A 25134-nucleotide genomic window follows, 5' to 3' on the forward strand; every position below is an offset into this window, starting at 1 on the left:
TTTAAACTGTTGCACTTAATGCTTCTACAAGATGAATACGGATCTGAAGTGAATGTATAATTCATTGTGGGAAGTTTTACTAATGAACTCTGAGTTCTCTATTATTTTTATTTCCTTGGTTGATTTTTATATGGATTGATGGTCTTAATATATAACTTTTGATCTCCTAGAACATGATACTTATGCCATGCTGCCATCAACCTCACTGACATACACATATTTGTACATCTGTGATTGAAGTCATGGGCAAGTACATCCAGCTTACCCATCACTCTTGTAGTTAGTAAATGTTCATACAATTTTTCAGATGTGTGCTCAATGTTGTGGATCTGTTACTCCTGCATCTCCCTCTTAATTGGCATTTCTCTGGCAAGGCTGTATCCTATACAAAGTGTTCAAAAGCAACACAGGTGGATTTTATAATTCAAGCTCCTTCTAAAATGACACAGTGATTGTAAATTCTGAGTCAGAATATAAGTGAAGCAAGTGCCACTATTATATGAATATGTTTTTGAAAAAGCGTGTTTTCCTTTACATTGATGTTAGTATCATGCTTTGTGTTGTACACATGTATGGGATATTTAGGATGCAGTGACTTTTGATGATGTGCATGTGAACTTCACTGAGGAAGAATGGAATTTGCTGGATCCTTCCCAGAAGAATCTCTACAAAGATGTGATGTTAGAAACCTACCTGAACCTCAAAGCTATAGGTAAGACTTAGTTTTTCTAAAGGAAACAAATGTTTATTTTTTATTGATGGTTTTCTATTATTTTAATTGGGACTAATGAAGACTGAGCTGAATAATTCAATTTCACTAAATTTTTACTCTAACTTTCATGGAGTAGTGAAAATTCATATTACCTTATGAATTTTTCCTAAATTCTAATAGTATATCATTCATTTCTCGTCCTGTGTTTTAGGGTATAATTGGGAAGACAATCATCTTGAAGAACATTTTCCAAGTAGTAGAAGTCCAGAAAGGTAATTTTCATGTGGAAGCTGATACAAATTTGCCTCTGTGGAATTTTTCATATCTGTTGGAATCTCCAACGAAAAGCAAGAGTGTGAAATAACAGTCTTTTAAGCGTAGCTATGATTATAATATTCTTACAACACCATGTAACTCAAGATCTGATATCTCATTTGTGTATCCATTCGATAAGTAGCCATGTTAGGGCTGTGCTGTGGACCTGACAATCTGTATAGTCTCATAGTACTTAGATATTGCACATTGAATAATGATAAATTGATATCCTAAACTTTCTAGTAAACAAATAGTCCATAGTAAAATTGGTGATACTCATATTCTTGTAGTAATATGGTTAAGCTTTATGCGAGGGCATTTTAGGAGAATCAAGAATGTTGTTGTTGAGAAACATTAGTCTATATTGCACGTGTTATGAGGAACAAAAAATCAGTCTAAATGCAATGTGGAAACGTTTCATTTGTTTTTCTATTTTTTTTTTTTAAATTAGGTATATCATGTGTCCAATGGATAAAAACTCTGTGAGCATAGGGTTATTGAAAGAAGCAACATAAAATTTTTCTTCTTAAGCAATGAGAAGATAGGTAGTATTTTGTCTTTGATAAACATTAGGAATATGATAGACATTTGCGATTAATTGGTTTTGTGGTTTTATGGGTACATCCCCAAACTCAAAGGGTAGAAAAGCATTATGGGTATGAGGAATTTGGGAATAATTGTGTGTGTCCTGGTTCACAGTAAATGTGATGTAATTCACACTACAGTTAAAATTATGAATGCAGTCCATGTTATAAAGATCCGAGTTGTTTAAACTTTCTGCAGAAAGCTGCAGTACATCATATAAAAATCCCATATAAAAAGTTTGTTATAAATATGAGACATTTAATAACCATCACAGGTGTCTTGAACAACTCCTGATGAAGGCGAACACAATGAACATGCAAACTGATAAAACCTTAAGATCTGATGCTTCTTTAACATTAGTCCAAATTGTAAACATAATTCATATTGATTACATGATTGATCAGTATAACGAGTGTGGTAAAGATTATACATTTGCTAATTATCATTGTAGGCCTGTAAGAAGTCAGAGTGGAGAGAAACCCTATGAGTATAATCAATGTGGTAAAGCCTTTGCAAGACCCAGTAAACTCCAATATCCTAAAAGGATACATACTGGAGAGAAACCTTACGAATGTAATCAATGTGGTAAAGCCTTTTTAGCACCCAGTCATCTCCAATATCATAAAAGAACACATACTGGAGTGAAACCATATGAATGTACTCAATGCGGAAAAGCCTTTGCAGGTCACAGTGTTCTCAAAAGACATAAAGAAACACACACTGGAGAGAAACCTTATGAATGTAATCAATGCGGTAAAGCCTTTGCAAGACCCAGTCATCTCCAGTATCATAAAAGAACACATACTGGAGAGAAACCTTATGAATGTAATCAATGCTCTAAAGCCTTTTCACGTAACAGTAATCTTCAAAGACATAAACTGACACATAATGGAGAGAAACGTTATGAATGTAATCAATGTGGTAAAGCCTTTGCACGGTGCAGTACTTTCCAATATCATAAAAGAACACATACTGGAGAGAAACCCTATGAGTGTAATCAATGTGGTAAAGCCTTTGCACAGCACAGTACTTTCCAGTATCATAAAAGAACACATACTGGAGAGAAACCCTATGAGTGTAATCAATGTGGTAAAGCCTTTGCACAGCACAGTACTTTCCAGTATCATAAAAGAACACATACTGGAGAGAAACCATATGCATGTAATCAATGTGGAAAGGCTTTTTCAGGTAACAGTGATCTCAAAAGACATAAACTGACACATACTGGAGAGAAACCTTATGAGTGTAATCAATGTGGAAAAGGCTTTGCACTGTGCAGTACTCTCCAAAGACATAAACTGACACATACTGGAGAGAAACCTTATGAGTGTAATCAATGTGGAAAAGCTTTTTCAGGTAACAGTGATCTCAAAAGACATAAACTGACACATACTGGAGAGAAACCTTATGAATGTAACCAATGTGGTAAAGGCTTTGCAAGACCCAGTAGTCTCCAAATTCATAAAAGAGCACATACTGGAGAGAAACCTTACGAATGTAATCAATGTGGTAAAGCCTTTGCACAGCTTCGTACTTTGCAATACCATAAAAGAACACATACTGGAGAGAAAACTTATGAATGTAATCAATGTGGTAAAGCCTTTGCAAGGCTCAATCATCTACAATATCATAAAATAACACATAGTTCAGAGAAAGATTATGAATGTAATCAATGTGGTAAAGGCTATGCAAGAGCCAGTCATCTCCAAATTCATAAAAGAGCACATTCTAGAGAGAAACCTTATGAATGTAACCAATGTGGTAAAGCCTTTTCACGTCACAGTAATCGCCAAAGACATAAGAGAACACATACTCAAGAGAAACCTTACTAATATAATCAATGTGGTATAACCCATTCATCTCCACTATGATCAAAGAACACATACCAGACAGAAACATTATTGATGTAATCAATGTGGTAAAGTATATTCATAATAGAGAAATCTGCAAATTCTCTGTGCTGGAAATAAATCTACTGAATATAATCATGAATTAAGTGTGAGTTAGGTGGCTATCATATTAGGAATGCAATAGACATTGATTCTTGGGATTATTTCCACTCTGGAGATGGTTCTTTTGGATGACTTGGCAAAGAAGATTGCTGCCTTTTATCCTTGTCTAAAGAGTTTCCTCGAGGTTATGTGAAAAAGATTGCTTTGACAAAGTAAGTAATGAAAATCACCACATAGAATTTGGCCTTACAGTTTTTAAGAAGTATGCAAAACTAAGAAATGAAAAATACAAAACATAAGTTTCAAAACAAGTTTCATCAGGACATTGAAGGAAGACAAATCCTGTGATCAAGGATATTCAATGGTGTTAAAGGAATGGTTCCATTAGGGCAAGATTCCATCCAGCTAAACATAAGGATTTGTAGTTGTACGAATGTGAACTATATCATGTTAGGAATTATTATAACCTGGATATTGTTTTCATGTGGAGATATGACGATACAAGTATGTGCCAAACTGAAAAGGGAACTTGATTGCTATTCTGGGTTTTCATTTTAATATCTGAAAAGAAAAGCTTAAGTCCAGGCATGATGTTGCATGATTTCTATCCCAGAGTTCAGGGGACAGAGCCCTAGAGATCTCCGAGTTCAAGGTTATTCTTCAGAGCAAATTCCAGGATCGCCAAGCTTAGGCAGTGAAGATTTTGAAAAATAGAAAGTGGGTGATAGTATAATGGAAGTGTCCATCTTTCAGCCACATCAAGTGGCAGAACTCAGCAGCTTTGTCTATGTGGATCTGGATTTAGAGGCAATAATAGAAGGGACTAATGAGACAATTAATGCAGGATAGATGTAATTCAAGAATTAGAGGTGATGGGAAATAAATAGGCATCACTGAGGTAAAATCTTCTGGGTAGAGTTTTCTGAGTCAAAAAGAGGGTATGTTCCAGAGATAGTCAAGGTTGGACCTAGTGGTGCAGCTGGACTTGTTCATGTATAAGAATCACCCAAGAGGTACTGGTTTTGAATGCATCAAGTTGTCATGCAGAGCAGCTGAGTCTTGGGATCATTGAGCAATCATAGGGAGGCTATAGTTTAAGCATTTTTGTAGCAGGAGAACACAGCATCTTGAAGATGTAAGTACCATGGGATGAGCATCAAGAGCAGCAGGAGCAGGAGAGTGGAGTCAACCAGACCTTAGAGTGATAGAGAGGGCAGAGCTGTAAAAGTGACCCAGTCTCTTTAGAGGACCAGAAATGATCATGTGTGGATCCCAAAAATTGAAACAAGAAGATGTGATGTTGAAATTATATTGGAGAAACCCAAATTTTGAGACGTTAGAACTGTGTGTTTCCTGATCAGGGAAACTGCTTTAAGGAAATAAAACCACTTGAAGTGAAACAATTGTGCTTCAGTAAATAATGCAGAAAGGAGTTATAAATCAGAAGAATGCTTTGAAATCAGACCTGGACTTGTAGAGTTTAGAGATTGCTCAGCTGGCTTTTGGTCTTTTTTATGTACATGATTTCCTCACAATGACCTTTAGGAATGGTGAAGTGTATCCTGTTTAGAAGAAGACGTATGATGTGGTTTTTGTTTTTGAAAATATATGTGAATACTATGACATGATAGGATTAATCTCAGAGATTCTTTAAACTTTGGACTCTTACCATTTTTGAGACTGCTATAGAGGATGGGGACTTTTGAAGTAGGAGCTCATGTATTCTGCATGTTTAAGTGTGATCTCTATATAGCCATGTGTTTGGACAATCATATGGGGGCCAGGCAGTGGATTGTGGTAATTTAAATATGATAAGCTAAGTGAGTGGCATTATGAGGGTGTGTGGCCTTGTTTCAGGAAGTGAATCAATGTGGAGGTGGGCTTTGAAATTCCTACCAGTGCTGAAGAGACCCCCATATTAGGTCCCTGGAAGACAGTCTCTTCCTAGCTGCCACTGGATAAAGATGCAGAACTCTCGGCTTCTTCTCCAGCATCATGACTGTCTGCATTCCTGATATGATGAAAATGGAATAAGCCTCTCAAACTATAAGCCAGCCCCAAATAAATTTTTGCTTTTATAGGAGTTGCCTTGTTCATTATGACTTTTCATAGCAATGGACATGATAAGACAGAAACACCACCGTGAGTTCTTTTAATGTGGTCAAGACTTTGCACAATTCTGTAGTCTTCATTTTCATGAAAGAATATGTGTTAGAGAGAAATTTTATGAATGTGTTTAGTATAATGAAGCCTTTGTACACCTCTATAGTCTTCATCATTATGAAACTATTCATACTGGAGAGAAATTTTATCAATGTTCACAAGGTGGTAAAGCCTTTATGTTATGGGAACCACTAAGTTCCAACACAATTCAAACACAAGGACAATGCATATGATAAAAATCTTTTGTAGTCAAATATTTAATGATTAAAGCATCCTTGAAAACTATATTAATTTTTCTGAATCAGCCATTACATCTCCACCCCGTGCCAGAATCTGATATATATTTCAAACCTGAAAACCACAAACATCCATGCTAAGTTACAACTTTATTTCCCAACAATGAGGATTTTCTTCACTTGTTACTCTAGGTTAAATGAGACAGAATGTAAGTTTTATGGTTTAGCATATAACACCCACTGGTTCTTTTGTAGTTAGGGACAGGAATTTTATTTTAAGGAGTAAAACATGGATAACAGAAATTATTGCTAAGAACAATCATTATATTTTGGGGAATAAAACAAATGATGAAAGCTTGCCAAATATTTTTATGTATGCAGGCCCCCTATGACCTGGGACTTAAACTAAATTACAACTCATGATTAAATGGAGGTTGGCAACCAAAAGGCAGTCCTTAGAGCAAGTTTCTTTTGCTAGTCCGAACCATTGTATATCATACTCACCTTTGGATATATAACAGACCACATATTGAAGAGAAATCTTATAAATGCAGTCAATGTGATAAAATATTTCACCATAGTTATATGTGAATGTATAAAAATACATCCTGGAGAGAAATGCTATGAATATGCCAATTGATAAAAACTTTGCATTTAGCAGTTCTCTGAGAAACCGTAAGAACAAGTTATAATGCAGAGAAACCTCATAAACAAAGGCAATGTGTTAAAAATTTTACTTTCTAGTATCTTTATAGAAGAGTAAACTCTTTAGCATTCAATTAATCTATTAAAGCTTTTGCATATCACAGTAGATTTTGAGAAACTCCAAGATTACCAAAAGTAATCTGTGACTAATAAGATTTTGGTAAGTTCTTTTCCAACACACCTATATTGAGTTACTCAATGTTATTTATTATGTAGAAAAAATGTGACAAGAGTCAAAAATCAATTAAAATTTTATAATATCTCTCTATTTTATTTGTAATTGCAAACTCATTTTTACCTAAAAGGCCACTAATTTTTATTTTCTTATTTATTTAACCATGTATCCAACAACATTGCTGACAGTGTTCATCAGCTCTAGGGACTGCCTTTGTGAAGTGTTGGTTCACTAATGCAAACTATCATATCGTGCCCAAGAAAGATAATTTTACTTTCTCCATTCTAATTTATATTACCTTTCTCTCCATCACTTTTATTGTTCTAGCTAATCTTTCACATAATATATTGAATAGATAGTTATAGAGAGAATGCTCCACCTTGTCTAGTTTGGGATTTACTGGAATTAATTAGAATTTATCTCCAGTTAATGTAATTTTGGCTCTAGGTTTGCTGTAAAGAGACATTTTTATGTTTAGTCATATATCTTGTATCCTTAATCACTCCATGAATTTTGTCAAAAAGTGGTGTTGAATAATGTCAGAGAATTGATCATCTCATGAGATGATCAATTCTTATTTTTTCTTACACTTTAATCCCAGTATGCCGAATCATCAATGCGTTTCTAGAATAAAGCCTTCCTCATTTATCATGATGGATGATCTTTTGATGTGTTTTATATGTTATTCTATTTTTATATCTATTAAGTATTTTTACATATGTGGTTTGAAGGATAATTGGTCTGTAATTCTCTTTAATTGCTTAGTCTTTCCTGACCGGATATATGAGTAATCAGGGGGTTCAGAAAATAAATTGACTAATATTTATTTTACTTCTATATTGTTGAGTACACTGAATTCTTGTTAAATCCTGTTTGGAAATCTGGTAGGATTCTACCCTAAAACTCGTGTATGTGGGCTCATATTGGTGGTGTATTTTTCATGAATTCTGTTTTCTTTCATGTTTATGTCTGTTCAAGTACATTTTCTTAGTTTAATTTTGGTATGTGGAATCTTTTGAGGAAATGATCCATTTGTTTTATAGTTTCCAAATTGGTGGAGTGCACCCTTTTTAAAACTATGTCTTTACCATTCTCTGTATTTTTTATTGTTTTTTATTTAATCACCAATTTCATTTTAGATTTCATCAATTTCTATATTGTTTATATTTTAATAAGAATTTGTTTATCTTGTCTAATAAAAGGATCAAAAAGACTAACTCCATGTTTCATTAATTATTTGAATTGTTTCTATTTTATTGATTTTAGGCTCCAACTTGAAAATTACTTGATTTCTCCTCTTTGTTTTCTTTGCTCCCTCACTTCTTTTTGTTGTAGCCTTTAAAACATGGTGTTAAATTGCCAGCATGGGAGTTCTCTAATTTTTTCATGTAGGCATTTTGTGCTGTGAACTTTCCTTTAGCTCCAATTTCATTTTGTTTTTGTTCCATGAGATTGTTCATGTTGCATATTCATTTCCATTGAACTCTAGAAAGTCTCTGATTTCTTCCTTTTTTCTGTGTAGACCCATTTTCTCTCACACATTAGTTTGTAGTCAGTTAGCTGTCCTCCCCCATCTCTTACAACACTGAGACATCAACAGGTTTTTGGCCCAGATCATATATTTTGTCTCATCAGAGAGTGTGGGGACTCCTGGGTCTGGTGCAATCAAGGACATGAGGAACCCAATTTCTAGGGGCCACCCACTGGGCTTTCTTGTTGTTCTCTGGGGTGCAATTTATTCCTTCCCCATCAGATCGGTCCTCTCCTTACAAATGGCCCCATGGGTATGAGAGGTAACAATAGCACACCAGCCATGTGTGTCTTGCCTTTTCTCAGCTCTAATGATATTTCAGAGCTGCGAGTTCGGCTTCCTGGGCTGACATTCCTGCCAGGTGTGGTCCTCCACATGTGTTCTCGGTATTTGACACCACCACTGCCCCAACATACCTCCATCCATCCTGAATGAGGCAGTTGCCGTTGGTGAACCCCATTACTGCTACATCTATGTGAGCAGTCATACAGAGGCCCATCCAGCAAGTTCAGGGTCTGACAGCAGGGCAGCTGAGTAGTTATCCTGGGGGGATTCAAGAAGAGAGGCTGCAATGAGTCATTCTCCCATCATCTTTAACCAGGAGGTCGATTGGTCATCCATAATCGATCAATAATTGGAAATAAACACAAGTCAATTGTGAACCGATCGTCCATCGATCAGTATTCAGTTAGTGACTGATTAATTCTCCCCCATGAGCCTCATTGTCCAGCAGCAGATCAGTTACTTGATTGGTGTTCAATAACAGACTGCCAGTCGACGACCAACCAGTCACGATCTGCCAGTTAATATTCAATGATCAATAAATAGTAAACAATTGATTGATAATTAGTCAATGATCAATTTTTAACACATGATTAACTAATCAATAATTAATCAACAAGAAATATAATTAAACAACTGACAATTACTCAATTACTTTGGTCTTCACAGAACCAAAAACTGACTCAATTGATTATTGATTAGCTTTGAACTGTGGGTTCCTGACAGATTATATGTTGATCGATCAATTGATTGATTGGTGATACATTGGATATTGGCTAATGCAAGGATCCCTGGTCAGAGTATTCATTACCCAGGTCTACAATGATCACCTGAAGTTGGCAGAGTAAGGCTTTGTCTTTTACCAGAGTCTAAAATAGTCTGAATTTTTCAAGGCAAATAAGAGGTCCTGCATTTTGATTTTGTTTCTCTTTCCACTGGGAATTCAAGACAGAATGTTGAACGTTATCAACAAAAGCTGGTGGGTTTCCATTTGATTTTCATGTAACCCTGGTTTTGTTGTAGGGGCACTTTTGATTCTCAGGGCCCCCTTATCTCCTTTTTAGGCATCACTCATGGTCTTCTGATTTGGCCTTGGCTGACAACAGGATCTTTCCCACATCTCCAGTCTGTTGCTTCTGTCCTCCCATCTACGTCTCCTCTGCAGTCTGTCCTCCATTGAATACTCTCTTTGCCACTGTCCTTAAATCTCTTAGACAACTCTGTCCTAACTACTCCACCCTCTGGGGCTTTGTCTCCATAGCTGGTGTTCCCTGATTGACAAAATCTCAAGCCACTGCTGTCTTTGCTTCTGGTGATTCAGGGTCCATGGGTGTGTATTGTCAAAAATGTCTCCATGACACAATCTAAAAAAGCTGTAGGGCTTTTATTTTCTCACTCCCTAATATTATTCACTCTGGCCAAATTTGGGAGCCATCTTGTGGCCACCTTGAGAATTGACAGCAGAGATGGACGGTGGACAAATGGCCTCCTCTTACCATCAATGGTGTTGCAATCCCAGTCTGGGTGAGTTAGTGTAAAGCAAGCATATTGGGGGGGACTTCCCGGTGGGGCCTGGGACCAGCTCCCTGGCCTCTTCTGTAGTGAAGGGAACCTGGGAAATATGGTAGACATAGACTGTCTCACATTAATATGTCCATCAAGTCAAAATCACTTTATCAAGTCACCTCATCAAAGTCACTAGGCAAGGTTACCCCTTAAACACACATTTTAAAAGTCCTCTTGTTCTGAGAATCACAAATGCAGCACACAAAAACACAAATAAAACCTTCCCTCTCTAAAAGAGATACAAGAAACAACGAGAAAGTGGCACTCATGAGAAGGACCTCTCCCCAAACACAATCCATTTTTTCTTTACATCAGGCAGACATGAGAAATAACCAGGAAGTGGTACACACCCATAAGAAAAGAACCAGAGTGGTGGGCATCTCTCTACTGCCCTGATCCCAGGATAAATTAATGAATTTGCATGAATCATTTAATTTGAATAAATTTGCATATATTAGTAGCTTTTACTAAATGTATGCGGTATGTGTGAGCATGTGTGTGAGGCTGGGGTAAGAAGTGAATTGATGATTGATCAATAACCAACAATTGACCAATTGATAATCAATACCCAGTCAAAGATCATTAATCAATAACCAATAATCAATCGATTGATAATCAGTACCTAATTGATGATCAGCCGATATTCACGTACTTCAGACTGAGTCTCAGGATTCCCCCCAGGTCCTGCCATAGCCACAGCTCCCAGATATGTCTTTATTCACTGACACCTGCCACAGATACAAAATCAAGGCCTCGTTCCCAGAAGGATGTGACACTGTGTAGAATCAGGGAACAGATAAAGGCACAACCAGAAACAAAATTCAACCACAACCATAAAAATACTCAGCTTGTAATAACACAACCAGCCAGCAGGTGGCGCTGACAGAAAACGAATGTGGCACCACTGAGCCCTGGATGGAAAGGATACAGCCCGCAGTAACAAGGACCAATCAGCAGGTGGAGCTCACGCACACATTCATTCTTACAGAATGTGTATATATTTGCATATATGTGCAACATATATTGGTGTGTGTATATATTTGCCTATATATATATATTGGTGTGTGTATATGTTTGCATATATATATATACATATATATATATATATATATATATATATATAGAGAGAGAGAGAGAGAGAGAGAGAGAGAGAGAGAGAGAGACTGTAAAATTGCATATATTTATCTTCTGATGGTCACATAGCAGTAAAATAACTCTTAAATACATTCTGCTGTACTTAAATATCAGGGTCTTGATCAGTCAACATTAAAGAATTTTCCTTCTGTAATCGATCAGATCAAATTCACAACCCATAGGTAGACAATTTTTAGGATGTGAAAGAATTTTGAACACACACTCACAACTGGGGTGTCTCTATAAAATCCCTTTCCTCAGGACTCAGGATATATTGGGGAAGTGAAGGTTGAAGTATTATTATCCGTGCCAGAGGGGACTGAGAACATGGAAGACAGGATTTCTAAAACAAGAAAGATGGACGCACATGTAAAATTACAGAGACCGCGGCAGCACGCACAGGGCCTGCACGGCTCTGTTCAAGATGGCGTCTCAATATCGAGAGGGGAACGGAACTGCATCCCCCTTCCAATCCGGTTGAAATCCATTTACATAAATCAATATTAATAGTTTCTACAATATATAAAATGCTCTGTGGAATGAAGGATGACGCCGTACTTTGGCATCTTTCCTGTAAAGTTGAAGATGACATCCTCTGTGTAGACATCACTTTCTAGAAAACATCATGGCCGCCGGACGAATGAAAAAGGAGACATGAAAGTTCCCGTCTGGATTAAACATATTTTAACACACTTGCGTTCAGGTGTGGTTTACAAGAATCTCTTGTCTCACGTGCGGGTCATGGTTTCCCGGGTCACCTGGAAGGGAAACTGAGGCTGGGGATGGGGCGACAGGAGGAACATGGAGGCAAGACGAGATTTCCTGCTGCAGACACAAAGTTTCATGGGTGACTGAGAATCTAGAGTTTGGGGGCTACACCCTTCCCCCCCAGGTCCGAGAGACATGGTGGGTGGGCGTCGGCTGCCGCGCTGCCCCACAATGCTCTGCGGTGGGCAGGCGGCCTGCGGAGTTCAGGAAACTGCAGATCTGGAAGAGCAATGGAATTCTCCTTTTTCCATGCTCTCCGCCCCAGGTGGGGGAGGCTGGGGGGAAACTGAGGCCTGGAAATTCCCGCTTAGAAGGCAGAGGGTTGGTGGAATGCACCCTTTTTAAACTATGTCTTTACCACTCTCTGGATTTCTTCATTACCTGTTAATTAATCCCCTGTTTCATTTTAGATTTCATTAATTTGTATATTCTTTATTTTTTAATAGGAGTTTGTTTATCTTGTCTAATAAAAGGATCAAAAGACCAACTCCATGTTTCATTAATTCTTTGAATTGTTCTCTTCCTGTTTTATCAATTTCATCCCCCAACTTGAAAATGTCTTGATGTCTCCTCCTCGTTTTCTTTGCTCCCTCACTTCTTTTTGTTGTAGCTTTTAAAACATGCTGTTAAATTTCCTGTATGGGAGTTGTCCAATTTTTCAATGTAGGCATTTGGTGCTGTGAACTCTCGTTTAGCTCCACTTTGATTTTCTTTGTGTTCCATGAGATTGTGCATGTCGCATATTCATTTCCAATGAACTGTAGAAAGTCTCTGATTTCTTCCTTTATTTCTGTGTAGACCCATTTTCTCTCAAACATTACTTTGTAGTCAGTTAGCTGTCCTCCCTCATCTCTTACAACACTGAGACATCAACAGGTTTTTGGCCCAGATCATATATTTTGTCTCATCAGAGAGTGTGGGGACTCCTAGGTCTGGTTCAATCAAGGATATGAGGAACCCAATTTCTAGGGGCCACCCACTGGGCTTTCTTGTTGCTCTCTGGGATGGAGTTTAGTCCTTCCCTATCAGATCGGGCCTCTCCTTACAAATGGCCCCATGGGTATGAGAGGTAACAATAGCACACCAGCCATGTGTGTCTTGTCTTTTCTCAGCCCTAATGACATTTCAGAGCTGCCAGTTCAACTTCCTGGGCTGACATTCCTGCCAGGTGTGGTCCTCCACATGTGATCTCGGTATTTGACACCACCGCTGCCCCAGCGTATCTCTGTCCATCCTGAAAGAGGCAGTTACCCCTACTTCTATTTGAACAGTCATACAGAGGCCTATCCAGCAAGGTCAGGGTCCAACAGCAGGGCAGCTGAGTAGTTACACTGGGGAGATTCAAGAAGGGTGGCTGGTAATGAGTCCTTCTGGTATCATTTTTACCCAGAAGCCATTGTGACTGAGGTATAAATAGAGTGGTCGTTAGCTTGTGCCAATTGGTTACACATTGGCCATTGGCTAATGCCAGGACCCCTGGTCTGAGTATGCAGTCCACAGGTAAACAGAGGTCACCTGAAGTTGACAGAGTAAGGCTTATTTTCTTTGCAGAGGCTTAAATATCCTCAATTTTAAGGCATCTAAGAGGTCCTCCATTTTTGTTTTCTTCTGTAGCCACTGGAAAGTCATTTATAAACTGATGAAGAGACTCTGTATGTAGGTATTAGTACAATATAATGTTGAACTGTATCAACAAAAGATGATGTGTTTCCATTTTACTTTTAGGGTAAACCTGGTCTTGTGGTGGGGGCACTTTTGATTCTCAGGGCCCCCTTATCTCCTTTATTGAGGCTGCCATTTTTAGGCATCACTCATGGTCTTCTGATTTGTCCTTGGCTGCCAACAGGATCTTTCCCAGGTCTCCAGTCTGTTGCTTCTGTCCTCCCATCTGCGTCTCCTCTGCAGTCTGTCCTCCATTAAATACACTCTTTGCCACTATCCTCAAATCTCTTAGACAACTCTTTACTAAGTACTCCACCCTCTGGGGCTTTGACTTCATAGCTGGTGTTTCCTGATTGACAAAAGCTCAAGCCACTTCTGCCTTTGCTTCTGGTGATTCGGGGTCCATGGGCGTCTACTGTCAAAAACGTCTCCATGACACTGTGAAAAAAAAAAAAAGCTGTAGGGATTTTATTTTCTCTCTTTTATTTTTTCATACACCCTGGCCAAATTTGTGAGTCATCTTATGGCCACCTTGAGACCTGCCAGCATATCCGGACTGTGGACAAAGGGCCTCCTCTTATCTTCAGTGTTGTTGCAATAACAGTTTGGGTGAGTTAGGGTAAATCAAGCATATTGGGGCCATTAACCAGCTCATGTACCAAACCCAGACACTATTGTTGATGCCAACAAGTGTTTGCTGACAGGAGCCTGATATAGCTGTGTCCTGAGAGTCTATGCCAGTGCCTGACACACACAGACGGGGACACTCTCAGCCAACCATTGAACTGAGCACAGGGTCAACAATGGAGGAGCTAGAGAAAGGACCCAAGGAGCTGAAGGGGTTTGCAGTCCCATAGGAAAAACAACAATATGAACCAAGCAGTACCCCTAGAGCTCCCAGGGACTAAACCACCAACCAAAGAGTACACATGGAGGGACCCATGGCTCCAGCCACGTGGGTAGCAGAGGATGGCCTGGTCGGACATCCATGAGAGGAGAGGCCCTTGGACCCATGAAGTCTCATTGCCCCAGGGTAGGGAAATTCCAGGTCAGGGAAGCAGGAGTGGGTGTGTTAGTGAGCATGGGAAGGTGGGATGGGATAGAGGGTTTTCAGAGGGGAAATGAGGAAAGGGGATCGCACTTGAAATGTAAATAAAATATCAATATAAACATATGTATATATAATATAAAAATATATAAATAAATTAAAAATAAAAAAAAAAACACTTGGGAGGCAGAGGCAGGTAGATTTCTGAGTTTAAGACCAGCCTGATCTACAGAGTGAGTTCCAGGACAGCCAGGACTACACAGAGAAAACCTGTCGCAAAAAACAAAAACAAAAAAAAATAAATGTAAATAAGAAAATATCTAATAAAAGATTCTTTAAACAAAACACAACATTACCTCTCATTGTGGCCACCTTGAATAGGTAAAGGTCAATTCACAAGTATCTTAATCACTGCTGTTGTTTGATAAAACACTCTGTCAGGAGAACAGGTTTATTCCAGCGCACGGTTCACAGTAAAGTCCCTCATGGTGGGGATGTCACTCTGAAATGTGAAGCAGCTGCTCACTCACATCAGGTGTGTAAATAATCAGGACACCAAGAGCAATGAACGACTGCTGCTGCTCAGCCGCTTTCCACACACTGCCCAAGATCCTAGCCAGGGAATGGTGCTGCCCACAGTGGGTGGGGCTTCCCACACCAGTTAAGACAACCAAGGCCGTCCCTTACAGCCACGCCTCGAGGCACCTCCCCCTTGTTAGGATTCTGTCTAAGCTCCACCCCACAGTTACCTGGCAACAGCCAGCTATGCCCCGCCCCACCGTTACCTGGCAACATCCAGGTAGGTCTGATGCACTATAAAAGGGGCTGCTTGCCCCTCCCCCTCTCTTATCCTCTCACTCTCAGCTTCTCTCTTGCCCCTTCTTGGGCTCCCCTCCCTTCCTCTCCCCTCCCCCTCTCCCCACATGGTCATGGCCGCCTCTGCTTCTCTACTCTCTCCCTCTCTCTGCCTTTATCTGCCTCTACTTCCCTCTTATCTCCCCTCTCCATGCTCTGAATAAACTCTATTCTGTACTATACCGTCTTGTGTCTGGTAACCTCAGGAGGAAGCGATGCCTTGGCATGGGCTGACAGAAGATCCCCTAATTACAAGTCTTAGCAGGCTTCAGGATTCCAAGACCCCAAAGAGAGTTCTGGGTGATTGTTTTTCAATTCTTCATCTACTCAAAAGCCCTTTGAAGCCATGCCCAGCAGCCTAGATTCCTGGAAATATCAGAAGCAGGATCCTAGTCAGTGCAGCCTTCACCATCACAGGTCTCAAGTTCCAGGCCTTTCTCCCTGAGCAAACTTGTCAAGGGTTGGTCTGGCTCCTCTATACCTTTGTCTTTGTTGATGTCCACATCTCTTGAGGACACTTGTGACTCCCTCTGACTCTCATTCTGAAAGATCTCTGTGCCCTTCATGACACAATTCAGTCTGTTGCTGTGTCTCAAGTTGTCTAAGCTCTCAAATACATAGTAAAAGGTGTGTAGATCCCAATCAACAATACAGCCATCACCAAAGCTGTGGTTTGGCTCTCCACAGAAAGAAAGATGCTGAGATGTGGAAGATCTTGAACTCACAGCTGGCAAATCACGTGCAATTGGCAGTCCATGCTCTCTGTAAACTGCTGTATTTTTGACAAAACTGAGAAGGTACTCCCTCAGAACCTTCAGGTTATCCATGGAATGCTGAGAGTAAGTCCTTGACTTTCTGATATAGAGAAGTCTCCAGTTAGATAATTACACCCTCCCAAGCATTGCACTGTGGTAAATTGGATGTTAAACCCACAATACTAGCATCTATTTGCATTGCCTAAGGAGACAAGATTCTGCCCAGTCTGGTGGTGCAAAACTTTTATCTCAGCACCTATAGGAATGAAGCAGATTGGGGATAGAAGCAGAGGCAGGTGGATCTCTAATCTGAAGGCCAGCCTGGTAGTCTACTTTCAGGACAGCCAGGGCTATACAGGATAACATAGGCTCAAAGAATAAAACATGTAAACACAAAAGGAGTGAAGCTTCTCAACATAAAATGCTATCACTCTGAATGCTGTAATGGTATTTAATTTAAAAATGAGCCAACACATTCCTCGCCCACAATAACTGCAGGAGAAACAGCCAGTCTGCTCAGTGAGGACCTTGGCAGAGGCAGCAATCTAGCTCTTTGGTAGGGTCAAGCTAGGCTATCAAGAATCTGGTCACTGCCGCGGACTCTCTAGAGCATTCTGGGCCACTTTGGGCCCAGACTTTTTGGCCACTCTTGCCTCATATGACACTTACCAGGTCTCCTCAGGGTCTCCTTCAGAGGTGCTCTCACTTTTGACTCTGAGGCAATCTCTTCCAACTAGCTTTCTTGGCATCTCTGCTGAGTTTTCTCTCTGCCATATCTAAGGGACCCAAATTTCACACATGTCACACTACCCGTGGGACACCAGCTATGCTCTTCCCCAATCAAGGTGCCTCAAATTACCCAGAAGAACAGACTCTCAATACTTAATTAATTGATTTGCCAATTATATTTAAATATATTTTTTAAAAGTTCAAGATGTCTATAAGGTAATAACAAAGATATCTATTATAGGAAAATTCTATCCCAATAGTCTAACCTTTAGATATATTTACCTCTGATTCCACCTTGGCATGCTGTATCTCTACCCTCTCCCACTCATGGCTCCTGCATGCATCTCCCTGTGTCTCTCTACCTAGCTCTTCCTCCTCACTCCCTTCTAATCACTAGCCTCTCACCACCTCAATGTGAATGGATAGAAAAAAATCTTTCAACATCACACAATTGTCTAGAGTTAAACATTATAGGCAACTGATTAGACCGGCAATGGGGAAAGTGCTCATGGGCCAGGGAGTCTATTTGGGGTGCCTTTTTTCGAGAGCAAAAGATCACATAAAATGATCTCTCACTCACTCTCTCTTTCCTGATAGGGCAATATATTAGATTGACCTCCAGGATGCAGTCTGTCTTATTCCACAAGAGCTGGATAGGATGCAAAGTCCAAGAATCCAGAAGATCTCAGTCACCAAAGCTGGATGGCTCAGCTGGTCCTCAGTAGAAGATGGAATCACAGAGAAGCAAGGTCTAATGCCAGCTAAGCAATATGACTTGCCAGCTAGGAGAAAGCAAGCAGGCAATGTGAAAACTTGCTTCCTCTGTGTCCTTATATAGGCCTCAAGATGAAAGTGTGGCCCAAATTAAAGGTGTGTGTTCCAGAAACAATCTTTGGATTAAAGGTGAGTGTCTTCTGCTGGGTGTGTTGACACATGCCTTTAATCCAAGCACTAACGGAGTGAATCAGGAAGCTGGATCTCTGTGCATAGCCTGGTCTACAAAGTGCGTTCCTATACAGCCAGTGGTATTGCAGACAAACCCTGGCTCATAGAAACAAAAACAATCACAATGACACAGTTATGTCAATTTCTTGCTCCATATCCAGATTAAAGGCCTTTGTCTTTCAAGATCAAAGAGATCTGCTTTGATTGGAGTGTTCCTACTTCAAAGAACCTGATTACATTTTACAAATTAAACAATAAATCCCTTGAAGTTGTGTCCTTAAGTTTTGGATTTTGCATAATTTGTGATGTAATCAAGTAAAAGTGATTTTGAGAACAGTCATGGTTACACAGAGAAATACACTCTGTGGTTTCTACTGTTCTTTCCCAGAGAATGAACCTGGCCAGGAAATGAGTCTGGCCAGAAAGATAAATGTTTCTTGGCTCTGAGCTGCAAGCCAATAACTACTTCAACTTGAGACTTGCAGCCTAGCTAAATTCCACTAGGCTGTCAACAACTCCACCCTGAAATTCCATAAGGATTTCAAACCTCACACGTGATTTTCTTTCTAGGTGCTATCCTTTTGCCAATGAGATCAGACCCTACCAGGCAGGATGCAGGGGGATTCTGTGGAAACCCAAGACTTGGAACCCATGCACCAATACACTGACCAAAATTCTTGGTATCCTAGTGTGAGAGTGCAGGAAATGTGATGCTGTGCTGTCAGCAGGCTGAGAGTAAATCAGATCTTGATTGCAAACAACATAGTTGATTTTGTTTCTATGTGCTTTACTCTTCAAATGGATCCAGACTTTGCCTGGGAGGCTCTAGTGAGATCCTTTGTAAACCCATTTCCAGGGTTGACAAGGTGTGGAGGAAACCCTGGATGAAACCCCTGGCGCCCATGTGCCAGTATACAAGAAATGTGATCAAAACATAATTTCATTTTGTTTTCAGGTCCTCTCTGTTTGCCATCATTTCTAGATATCTCTGGGGTGTGTTGAATCTCTACACTCTCAGAACAGTTATCATTCATGTTGATTCAGCACAGGGGTTTCTCAAAGTTCTCAAGGTTTCTCCCTGTGTACTGGTTATCTTATGTTCCAGGACACATGAGAACAAGGTTTTCTAAGACTACCTGAAAATTTCTGTTTAAAAGAATCACCATTTAGTCCTGTGACCTAGGCTTAGAAGATAAAACAAGCAGGAAAAAGGGTTGTGACACTTCTCAAAGTAAGATCCTATCACTCTGGATGCAGATGTCTATAGTAAAACATAATAGGAAACTGATTAGATGCAAAGGAAAAGGGATAATTGGCCAACAAATCTATTTGGGGAGTCAAGTTTAGAGAACAGTGTATCCTGATGTGTATCCACTCCACACTTCACCTTTTACATAGGTCCATTTCAAGAATACAAATTTCCAGCATTTCAAGACTTTTATTAAGAAAGCTGTAAAAAAACAAACATACATGTAGTAGATGGCTGCAAAGACACAGCTGCCTTGTGAGTTCCTTTGCTGTAATAAAGAAGCTGACAGAATATCCCTAATTGTAAGTCTTAGCAGGCATCAGGGTTCCTGGGCCCCAAACAGAGTTCTTGGTGGATTTTTTAACTTCTTCTTCTGGCCAAAAGCCCTTTGATACCATGCCCAGCAGCCTAGATTCCTGTAAATGTCAGAAGCAGGATCCTGGTCAGTGCAGCTTCCACCATCACAGGTCTCAAGTTCCAGGCCTTTCTCACTGAGCAAACTTGTCAAGGGTTGGTCTGTCTCTGCTATACCTTTGTTTTTGTTGTTGTCCAAATCTCTTGAGGACACTTGTGGCTCCTCTGACTCTTAGTCTGGAAGACCTCTGAGACCTTCATGACACAATTCAATCTTCTGCTGTATCTCAGTTTGTCCAAGCTGTCAAATATATAATAAAATGAGTATAGATCCCAATCAACAATCCAGCCATCCTTAAAGCTGTGTTTTGGCTCTCCACAGAAAGAAAGTGGCTGAGACATGGAAGATCCTGTACTCAGGTTTGGTAAATGCACTCAGTAGTCCATGCTCTTTTGAATCTGCTGAAGTTTTTGAAAAATTGAGACAGTACTCCCTCTGAACCTTCAGGTTATCCATGGAATGCTGAGGGCAAGTCTTTGACCCGATACAGAGAAATCTCCATTTAGTTAATTATACCCTCCCAAGCATTACACTGTGGAAAATTGGGTGGTAAACCCAAAATACTAGCTTCTATTTGTATTGCCTAATGAGTCAAGATTCTGCCCTGTCTGGTGGTGCAAGACTTTAGTCTCAGCACCTATAAGAAAGAAGCAGTATGGGGATAGAAGCTGAAGCAGTTGGATCTCTGATCTCAAGGCCAACCTGGTAGTCAGACTTAGTTTAAAGCAAGCTAGGCCTACAGAGGAAAACCTAGGCTCAAAAATCAAAACAATTAAACAAGAAAGAAGTGAAGCTTCTCAAATTAAGATCCTATGGCTATGGGTTGTCACAGGGGAGGTGTGGAATATGGAACTGTCAGTGGATGGAACATGAGGGTGATAAAAATGGACTGTAAAAATAGATTAAAAATACATTTAAAAAAGAAGAAGAAAAAAGAGTCCACTGCATTCAGTGTGGATATTTTTGAGGAAAAATATAAGGTAGTTCAAAAATTTACAAAATTAAATTCAGTGCTCCATCTATGTCACTCATTGTAGACTAAACAATTTACATAAATTAGCATAAGAGACATACATGTGCGTTGTTGCGATGTCACAGAAGACAGGACTGTTTCAAAACAAAGACCAACTAAACATGAATTGAAAATAGTATTTATATTCTAATATTAGCAATAGAATTCTCTCTCATAAATGACACCTAAATTCTTTCATTCCTTTGAGTAAAATGTATGAAATTCTTCTCAATCATCAATCAGCAATGTTGCATCAAATGCCATTTATTGCCAGGGACTGATTATCAGGCAAAAGATCAGCATAATATCTCAGTGAATGTCTGCACAGGTACTGATATTGGACAGAATGGGTGTTGAATATTTATACCGGAGTCATTTTGGATTTAGCATAATCACATATTCTCCACATGACAGGAATCACAGTAAGTTTGAAGGTATTTTGTAAACATGACTAGCATATGATAGTATATGAACAACAGAGAGAATGTTCAACTCCTTGCTCAATGTTTCATGTGAGGCTGTACTTCCTTACACTAGATAGTGTAAGACATATTGTCCCATGATTCTTCTCAGAGTGTGAATGATATTGAACTTTTATTATCTTCTAAACTCTTGTCTATGAAAGTTCTGTTGAAATTCATTGTGTTTTTCCGTATGGCTGTTGACATGTATTCTGGTCCAATCTGCCCAAGAGTCCTTGGGAATTATGCAATGCATATGAATGAAATCATGGTACCTGAGCATGGAGGAAATGATCTCCAAAACATGCTTTCAGAAATATGAATGAAATCATGGCACCTGATGATGGAGAACGTGATCTCCAAAATATGTTTTCAGAAATGTTTTGATCAAAATTTTCAGACCTCAGATGTAGAGCTTGAGGCCAGAATTTTTCTCAAGCTATCCAGGGAGCATGACATAGTTTGAATGGAAAGGAATTGTAAATAAGATTTTGTGGATCTCCAGACAGCAGTAGCCTTAAAACAGACACTTAGTTGTAAATGTCTGTGTGATGTCTGTCTTTATAAGAAATGGATTTCACAACTGCTCCATCTGAGAGCCTAGCAGACATGAAGAAGCCTTGTGCATTTACTATTTAATTTTTGTTCCTGAAATTTTCTTTCATCCTGTGCTGTTTGACAAGACCATTTTGCTTTTGGAGGATGAAGAATAGTGAAGATAATGATGGAGATTTGAGAAGTAACTGGGTTTTTCCTTAGACCAATGGAGGTAATTGGAGACAATTTTTAAAATGAAGTTATTGATTTTAGGTAAGTCATTTTTTTTTCATGCATCAGAAATCTTTAGCTGTGTACACAAACTGTTGGTTCTGTCCTGTTTCTCCCCCTATAACTTTAGAAAACACTAAAATTTAATTATAACATCAATAACTCTTTTAATAGATTCAAATGTGTCATGGTTTAGTTTGAATTTAATACATTGGGCTCCGGTTCACAATTCTGGACAATGAGACTGTCTGGATTCTCTCTGTTGAGACTTTGTCAATATCATATGTCAAATATCTGCCTTGATTTCACAATTTCCACTTTTGTCAAGGGCCCAATATGAAAGAACTGCATCACAGCCTATATTCAATTGTCGGCCAATGATTTCTGTGTGAGCACGCATCAAAGTGCCTTCATAAAATGGTATCTAATTTTGGCAACATTATCCAACACTTGTGGACACATTAATTAATTAAAATATTTGTGTATGGTATATGATACTCAATTATATGCATGTATATATATATATGTATATATATATATACATATATATATATATGTGTGTGTGTGTGTGTGTGTGTGTGAATATAAATATACTTTGCTTGATAAAATAGTCTTTAAATGAGCCCCTCCTTCAATTCTAGATTTGATACTGAATGTGGCAAAAGACTGCCAGGGTTCATATTCTGTTACGAGAATAATCTTTTCGTCCAAGTGTACAACTGCCCAGGTACAGATTAGGCTTATTATCAAAATCAAATTCCTGGTCAATATTTCTATTAACTTTTGAATAAATATACATCAGAGAAAATCAAGGAGATTAAATATTCTTTTGTCGTAAGAAGCTGTTCTCAATATCTGAGATCTCAAGTGTGAGATTTTATCATTTCTCCTTGCAGATCTTGAGGGAAGATGTGTTGGAATATCTTATCTTTTAGCTAATCAATATGTTTGCGACTCCTTTCTTTCATGAACCAAGTTTTCCTGTGCTTTTCTGTCTCTGACTCTCATCCCATCTCTTACTTAATGTTCATGTTTTTGGTATTTAAAGAATATATTTTCCAGTTGGTAGCCACAGTGCACAGTACACATCGCTAGTGATGGCTAATTCACATTATTCTTTAGTGTTAGGTTAGCTGTTTAATCCACCTCCTTGCTCACACTGAACTGGAAGCCCAGGTTTAAAGACACCTCACCCCAGGACAGCACAGTCTCTGAAGTCCTGATCCCAGTGTATCCTTCCCTGCTCTGGGCCAGGTGCCCTCCCCATTTTCTTCTGGTTCAACCACAGCTCTGCCTCTCTCTTGTGTTAGCAGGGTGACCTGAAACTGATATGGTTATCTGTCGAATTTGAAAGTGGATAGAAAAAAATATCACATGAATACATACATTCACACATATCCCTTTCTACCTTACATTTTTATATGTGTGTAACAGCATTGGGAAAACAAGTGGAACCAATAATAGAATATTAAAATAAATTTCAGAGGGGAATTTAAGTTCCCATTTTGGGTTTTCTCTTTTTCATCTGTATTTATTCATTTTCTGTATCTAGCATGGACTCCTTGTGCAGTTTAATCAAAGGCAGAAACTGTGATAAATAGTCTACACAACTTGAGTGCCTACAATGTTTAATAATTTCATTCTTATCCCAATGCATTTTTAAAACATTATTTACTAAATACACATTTGTGGTCCAGCTGCAGAAGTCACATATGGATCTGGAGGGTCTCTAGTAGGAGAACATCAAGAAAATCTGCATTGTAAAAGATAACTCACACAATGGCCAGCATGAGATTTTTAGTTTTTTCATTAAGGAGCAGCAAAGCCTGCATCATAACAAGACACTGACTTTGCTTCTTGGAAGAAAAGCTTAGTAAGGTGAAAGCAGAGCTTGAGAGCTGGAGAAAAAAACATCTGAATATGAGCAAGGAATCAGAAGCCTGTAGAGCAGTTCATAGATGACATGTCAGCAGTGGGGTGAACAGTGAAGAGAGGAGGCAGCTAGGTATAAAGATGACTTAGTGCCATCCTTCCCTCAGCAGATGTGCACATCTGTGGAACATGGTGTGCAGTTACTGATCTAGTAAATGCCTTTTTGCCACTATATCACCATTAATATCACCAGAAGCAACTTGTTTTATTTGGCATTGCCATTAGAATAACTTTACAATTTTGCCTTGAAGATATGTTTGCAGCCCTGAGACATAACTAAGGTAGAAGGGATCTTGATCATCTATTCCTTCCAATAAATATGATATTAGTGATCTAAAGCACACATTATGTAGAAATTACCTAGAGAGCATGAGGTGTCGATTAATTTGGATTCATTGGAAACCAATAAGTGCATCAAAAGTAAAAAAAAAAATCAACTAAAATTTAGCAGTCTTCTAATTGAGTAAAATGCTTAAGAATATAGTGGTGTAGGGTACACAGGGACATTAATTAGGAGGTGAAAGATAAGTCATTGCACTTGGCCACTCCAACAACAATGAAAGAAGCACAACAGGTAGTGTGCTTATCAGGACTCTGGAGATACCACACTCCTCACTTGGATTTGTTACCCCAGCCAGTATACCGAGGAGCCCAGAAAGCTTCTGGCTTTCTGTTGTGCTCTAAACATAGGAGAAGGCACAGTAACAGGACCAGGCTGCTGTGCAGGCTGCCCTACCAGTTTCATTATCAGAAATGTTCTTTGGAGCCTTTGTCGGGACCTTATTGTGAACCATATGTTTTGAATATTGGACCAATGCTCTATCATAATTGCCTCAATCCAACCATTTTCAATTTTAAAGACATGTCTTAGCCTGCTATTCCATCTTAGTGGAAATTGAGTACATTGAGCCAGGGGAATGCTAGTAATACCACCACCCCCCACCCCTGAAATATCACTCTGGAGATGATCTGATGGAACTCAAAACAGGGTCCTTATTCTATTAGAGCTAGCTTGGGACCCCTCCTCCTATGCACCACCATTGCACATTATGGTTTTGTGGGGGTGTCCCTAATGTCTATAGGGGCAAGGCTTTATGGTAAGCATCAAGCAGGGAGTACATTTGCAACCATCTAATTGGAAAGCTACTCTGGCCTTTAACATAACTGACCAGTGCTGGG

At 39.2% G+C, this 25134-nt stretch overlaps 1 protein-coding gene across 1 annotated transcript in view; it reads left to right on the forward strand.

The window, feature by feature from the left end:
* Positions 1–591: 591 nt before the first annotated feature.
* The window catches only part of LOC127673199 (uncharacterized), a gene marked incomplete at its 5' end in the record, with an annotated part of 81863 nt that continues 57320 nt past the window's right edge, over positions 592–25134 (forward strand). The window contains 4 exon segments of the mRNA XM_052168807.1: positions 592–712; positions 924–984; positions 2064–3388; positions 13542–13548. Coding sequence (XP_052024767.1) covers positions 592–712; positions 924–984; positions 2064–3388; positions 13542–13548 — 1514 coding nt within the window.

This window comes from Apodemus sylvaticus, chromosome 22 (genome assembly GCF_947179515.1).
Source record: "Apodemus sylvaticus chromosome 22, mApoSyl1.1, whole genome shotgun sequence".
NCBI lineage: Eukaryota > Metazoa > Chordata > Mammalia > Rodentia > Muridae > Apodemus > Apodemus sylvaticus.